The sequence below is a fragment of the Cicer arietinum genome, chromosome 5 (assembly GCF_000331145.2).
Source record: "Cicer arietinum cultivar CDC Frontier isolate Library 1 chromosome 5, Cicar.CDCFrontier_v2.0, whole genome shotgun sequence".
Lineage (NCBI taxonomy): Eukaryota > Viridiplantae > Streptophyta > Magnoliopsida > Fabales > Fabaceae > Cicer > Cicer arietinum.
Genome location: NC_021164.2, coordinates 67,530,352 through 67,536,351, shown reverse-complemented (window position 1 = coordinate 67,536,351; position 6,000 = coordinate 67,530,352). Strand labels below are relative to the sequence as shown.

At 24.3% G+C, this 6,000-nt stretch overlaps 1 protein-coding gene across 1 annotated transcript; it reads right to left on the bottom strand.

Moving 5' to 3' along the window:
- Nucleotides 1-2,387: 2,387 nt before the first annotated feature.
- Nucleotides 2,388-3,108, bottom strand: LOC101514596 (uncharacterized). Its single transcript, XM_004502517.4, has 3 exons — nt 2,956-3,108; nt 2,799-2,861; nt 2,388-2,629 (listed from the first exon to the last, which is right to left on the bottom strand). Exons 1-3 carry the CDS (start codon nt 3,106-3,108, stop codon nt 2,540-2,542), a joined length of 306 nt encoding a protein of 101 aa, XP_004502574.1. The 3' UTR covers nt 2,388-2,539.
- Nucleotides 3,109-6,000: the final 2,892 nt, after the last annotated feature.

Below are 6,000 nucleotides of genomic sequence, written 5' to 3'. Positions count from 1 at the left end.
TATTATTGATTTAGCCAACTTTTAATAAATGTATTAATGCTGACGTGGATGAGTTAATGAGAAACTAACTCAAAAATAAAATTGGATAATACATCTCTATACTCTTGAGAATTGTCTTAAAATTTTTGGAGGCTATGTTCTGATTTTAAAAATTAGATCTTTAATAAAAAAATGCAATTTTAATAATTCAAAAAATTAATTAAATAAATTTTAGTCCGTATACACATGCTAGTTTACATGATACATTCTACACATATCAATTTACATGATGTACTATACACATACCAATTTACATGACACATATAGTTAATTCATGTAATGTATAGTTAATTCATGTAATGTATGACATGTCACTTTTCCATATAAAACTCAAATATACATCTCGACAATAATAAAACAATAAATACAAATCTACTTGTAAAATATAGAACCTAAAATTCCAATAAGATTTCAAAAGAATTTCACTATTAAAATAATACTCTTATAAACTTTTGTTTTTGTTTTTTAACTTTTGTTCTCTTTCTCACTTAGTCATTAATACATCTTACCATTTTCAAATGATCAATATCATTATAAATTATAAATAACTGTTGTATTTTTAAAAATTCTAACAAAGTTAATATCTAATTATTTTCTAATATTAATTAATAAATTAATTTATGCGTTTACAATACATTACACCACCATACCTTACAAGTTTTATAATGGATTGATGTCTTCTTATTGATTCTAATGATCGTTGGTGTCTCATTGATGAAGCAAGAGAATGGATGATCGAGAATGGATGATCGAAGAGAATGGTTTCGAGTCTCTTACGAGGTCAGATAGAAAATATTTTTATTTTATTTTATTTTATTTTATACTTTAATTCTTTCTTTCATTTTGTTTGTATAGATATTAAAAGAACTAATTTTATTTAATAAATTGTCACATATTTTTCATACAATTGAACATAAGAAAGTTTTAATGAAAATTGATTGATATTTTATCACAGTTAAATAATATTTAAATTACGGTTAGATTAATGAGTTGTAACTTAGAAATATAGACATAGTCGTAAAATAATATATTCATATTCAAAAATTTGTTTTAGTAAATCACATGCTATAAGATAAAATAATATATTTAAAAAGTTGTTTTAGTAAATCACATATTAAAAAACTGGTTCGCGTAACTGTATTTCGCTTCGTTAGTCAGCGTTTTCCAATAAACTTTTCCTCTTTTCCAATGTAGAGTGCTATCCTCTTTCTAGAATAAAAGTATCACTCTATTTTTATTTCTATATATAAATACAATCAATCAATAAAAGTTTATTCAAAAATATATAAAAAATCAATAAAAATTCATTCAAAAACATATAAAAAATCATACTTTTGTTTGTTACAAGACCATATCTTATCAATTTCACAAATAATAAGCTTAGGTTAAAATACTTAATTTATTTTAAAATAATCGAGTAATATTATCATCCCACATGTATTAAAGAAGATGCATAAATTAAATTAAAAAAATATTATTTGTATCATATTATATTTATTAAATATTAATTCTTTATCAATTTTATAAATAAATATTGAAGATATTATCTCTGTATTTAATAATATTAGTATTTGTAAAAAAAATTTCTCTAAATATACAAATATTTTCAACTTACTATTATATTTAATATCTTTTCGCATATACTTCTTATTATATTATTAGTTTGTCTTAAAACATGAAAATGGAAATTTAACACATTCACATATAAATATTATTTTTAAAATATTAACACATAAACTGAAAGTAACTATTCTACTTTTCTTAATAGGATACAAAAATTGAGTGTTTAAAATAAGTGACTAAACGTATTTATACGATTAATATTAATTAAATGATATAATTTAATAAAAAAAATATTAAAATACATTAATTAAACGATGTAATTGACAACAAAAAATTATATTAAAGATTATTTTTTGGAATAATTGTTTTTTGCCTGTGGGACAGTGGAAAAATACACCATTTCTAATATAAACTTTATATGAATATTGTATTAAAATGTAGTATAAGAAAAAGTTGATCTCCATAGTTAAAAATCTACACCAAATGCATCAAATTTTTAAATATTTAATTGTTTTTATTTCATTTGAAAAAGAGAGTTTTTTTTTTTTTTTTTTTTTTTTAACTATCTTACGTAATGATTCAAACTTGAATCAAAATAAATAAGGCCATAAGATTTAGGCGTGTCTACTCTAATATTTGTCTTCTTATCATTAAACAAATTAAAACAAAACTAAAAATATCAAATTTAACCCCCAAGAAATATTTTATGTTAATTTGAATAACAAAGGTACTAGAAAGATTAGATCATCAATAACATTTTTCATTTTATTTTAAATTGATATAAAAAAAGTATTACAAATAACAGATCATCAATAACATTTCCCAATAGAAAGTACAAATGAACTGTTTGATAAAAAAACTGCAGAGAAAATAAGCACAATAAGTAGTACATTTTCAGATTCAGTTTTTCAAATTATTCGATTCAAATGAATTTTCTTCATTCATCATCATCAACGTCATAATCTTCGCAATCGGACATAACAGCTTCCTCCTCCCCCTGTTTAGAACTTGTCACTGGCACCAACCCCTAATATCACCAAAACACGTTATCAATCTTTTTTTAATTGAAGAAAATAAGGATCATGCATTTAGAAATGCTTAAATAATACACTGCTAGATCAACACTTGTGAAAAAATAAAAGAGGATCATGTAGAATTAAAAATAAAAAATAATTAAATAAGAATTCTATATTTACTTTTAAGAATATTTTCAAAGCTTCCTCCTTGGGATGAGTGTTGATGATTTTCAAAGCTGCCTCCTACATGTTTTTTCAAAAATTTATATATAAAAAAAGTTAAATATAACAAATAAAAAGTATAGGAAAATATTAATGAAGATGAAAAACATCAAACCCTGGCTAAATTGATTTCTTCTTGAAGTAATGTTTTAGGTTCAGCATCCAGAGAATGGTTTCTTTCAAGTTTAGAAGGAAGAGGCGTCGGTGTTGTTATTGGCTTCTTCTCAGTTTTGTCAACATTGTTTTTCTCTCTTGCGTGGTCCTTCATTTTCGGTTACTTAGACAGAAAACCTCTCGCACCCCAAACACAAATGTATCGATTTGAAGTTTCGAAGAGTTATAAATAAATGGAAGAACAAAAGTAACGTAGTTTTTTTTTTACCAAATACCAAGAGTAAAAAAATAAAAAGGTGAAGGGTGGCATCTTTGACTGTAATAATGAAGAGGGAGGTAAAACGTGAAATGAAACGATGAAATAACGTGGCAGACATGGCGAGAAAGAAACAGAAATGGATATACAAATGGCACGGCAACAGTTAACATTGCTAGCATCTGGATTAGTACCGTAAACCAACAAAATATAAATTGCTTTAATTTGGTGATTGGTTATAAAATTATTACTAAAAAAATTATTTTTCTTATATTATTTATTGTATGTTGTGATTGACGTGAAATCTTATAAAACTTATTTCTTGACAATTTTTTTCTTTTATCTACGAGATTTAAATAAGAGATTTTGTTTAAAAATCGGATCCAAGTCTTATTATTTTCATATTATTATTATTATTATTATTATTATTATAAAAAATGTAGTATTAATGGGGTGTTGCATGAATTGACATTTTCAAAATTAAAAGATAAACAGTCAAATGTAAATAAATATGTAATTATACTATATAAAAAATATATATAAAATTTAAAATAAATAAAAATGCATTTGAGAATATGATAATTAAGACTTTAAAAAAAATAATCCGTGGAACCAATTTTTTAAAAGACCAATACAATTGAAAAAAGTATTTCACTTTAAAAAAACTAAATTAATTCAAATGTGAGAGTCCTACCACGTTTAAAAAATAAAGGTCTCACTTAATATAAAATGACTTTAGTAAAGAAATTTATGGTAAAAACTCCTGTATTACATCACATCATATATATTAAAGATATAGTCGCATATGAGTTTATGAATATATATCTTTTTTATAAATTTATTTGAAATATTATTTTTAATCTGCATAGTATTTGAGTTTTTTAATATGAAAATCTAATAAAACCAACTCTATATTTTTATAAGATTTAGAATAATTTTTCGTGTATACTCATATATGGAGACATCAATTTGTCACAAAAAAAAAATTAATATATAAAATAGTTTTATTTAGTATTTAAAATTAAAAACACTTTCACTTATAAATTAATAATGTTAATAGTGGTAGAAGTTGATCCGCTACCGTGAATTGGTTGGAGTTTGCTACGGACCACCATTAACCATCACTAACAGTGGGATGTCAAATGAGTGTACCCATAGATAAGCCACACAGATTATTACTCTAAAATTTATACAAATCATACGAAGATTGGATTTTCTACACTATATCTCTCTATGCATTATCTCTATTTTGTTGTTGCAGTAACTAATGTTAATAATTAGTAATGGTAATATTAATATCGTTAGCTTTGTTATGAGTGAAAATAACCTACAACATTCTTATCACTCTCCTGTCACCAAACTAATCTTGTATCACTAATCTCTCTATTTTCTATCTCACTCATTAAATTTGGATCTTCCATTTTATATTTTTCTCTATCTTTATTTTTATTATTAATATTTTTTGCTGAGTTTTTTTATCACTCCTTTTTAAAGTAGAGAATCGTTCACGCAAGTGATAGCACATTTTCAGGCCTCACTTAAGAAAATGGCAGCTACACACTATTCTTGCACAAAGTTCATGTGAGTCCTGCTCGCTGAATGGAAAATGTGACCCATATGATTTGGTGATTATTATTTGAATTTAACCTAAAAATCAGGAATTGATCGGAAAAAAATGTTAACAAGTGTTGTCGTAACATTCGTGACGTCAGTGTCGAGGGTGCTTGTTGCACTACCCTTATTTTTTCTAACACGGCATCTTCCTTTTTCTTTCTTTCCAAAATATTAGTACTTGAATCCAAAGTTTTGATTAGGAGTAAATCATCTATCATATCAGTTCCTAAAGTATTAAAGCAATATGTATTTATATTAAACGATATGAAAACATGTCGTTTAAGTTGATCTTTAAAACTACATGAAATCCGTTAAATTAGTGTTTGTTGTTATGAATTTACAAATATTTTAAAGATTAAGGAGATAAATTTAACTTAGTTTAGAGACAAACTTGACAATTTTGAATAATTGAATGTCTCTTTAATATGTTCATATAGTTTAGAAATAAATTATGGTAGAGTAATACTATAACTAAATTGATGCTCCATCTAGAACCACTTACGATGAGTTGTGAAAGTTTGTTTGTGGAATTTGTTTAGTTTACTTTCCAAAATACAAGATCTACATTAATGAAATATGATTTATACATGTTATGGACATTAAATTTACATAAATTTTGTTTCTAGAACTTTGTTTTCTTCCGTAAAAAAAAAACTTTGTTTTCTGTATAATCAGTAGTCTACTTCCTCAAGGAGTTGGATAGACACATATTTCATAATGTTTCGTATTTTAAGGTAGATTTAAACTTCTTTATAAACAAAAATTTAAATTTTAAAATTTATATCGTTTGATGTTTGATCGAATAGTGAAATTTGTATAACTCTATGCAATCACAAGCACATAATCCATATACCTTTCTTAATTAACTCTGTGACGAACAATCAACTATGTGATAAAAATATAAATGAGAGTAGATAATTTTTGAAATCCATTATATAGATTCCAAACTTCCAAAATTATGGTTCATTTACTTCTCGTATTTTCTGTTTTCATTTTCACTTTAATTAATAAACATAATATCATGTAGATCTAATATTTTCTTGACCACTTTATTTTAAAATTTTGAAAATAGGTATAACATTTTTCAAATAAATTAAAAAAGTCAAAACCTTATTTTCATTGTTTCTAACCGTATTTTTTTTTTTAGTTTATCTTTCATCTTCTCTTTATCACATT

What these genes read in the sequence shown, in the direction of transcription:
- LOC101514596 (XM_004502517.4), bottom strand. Translation starts at nt 3,108, where the DNA reads ATGAAGGACCACGCAAGAGAGAAAAACAATGTTGACAAAACTGAGAAG. An exon ending in AAGAAATCAATTTAGCCAGG is followed by an intron (nt 2,862 to 2,955) that starts GTTTGATGTTTT and finishes AAAAACATGTAG; the next exon opens with GAGGCAGCTTTGAAAATCAT. An exon ending in CTTTGAAAATATTCTTAAAA is followed by an intron (nt 2,630 to 2,798) that starts GTAAATATAGAA and finishes TGGTGATATTAG; the next exon opens with GGGTTGGTGCCAGTGACAAG.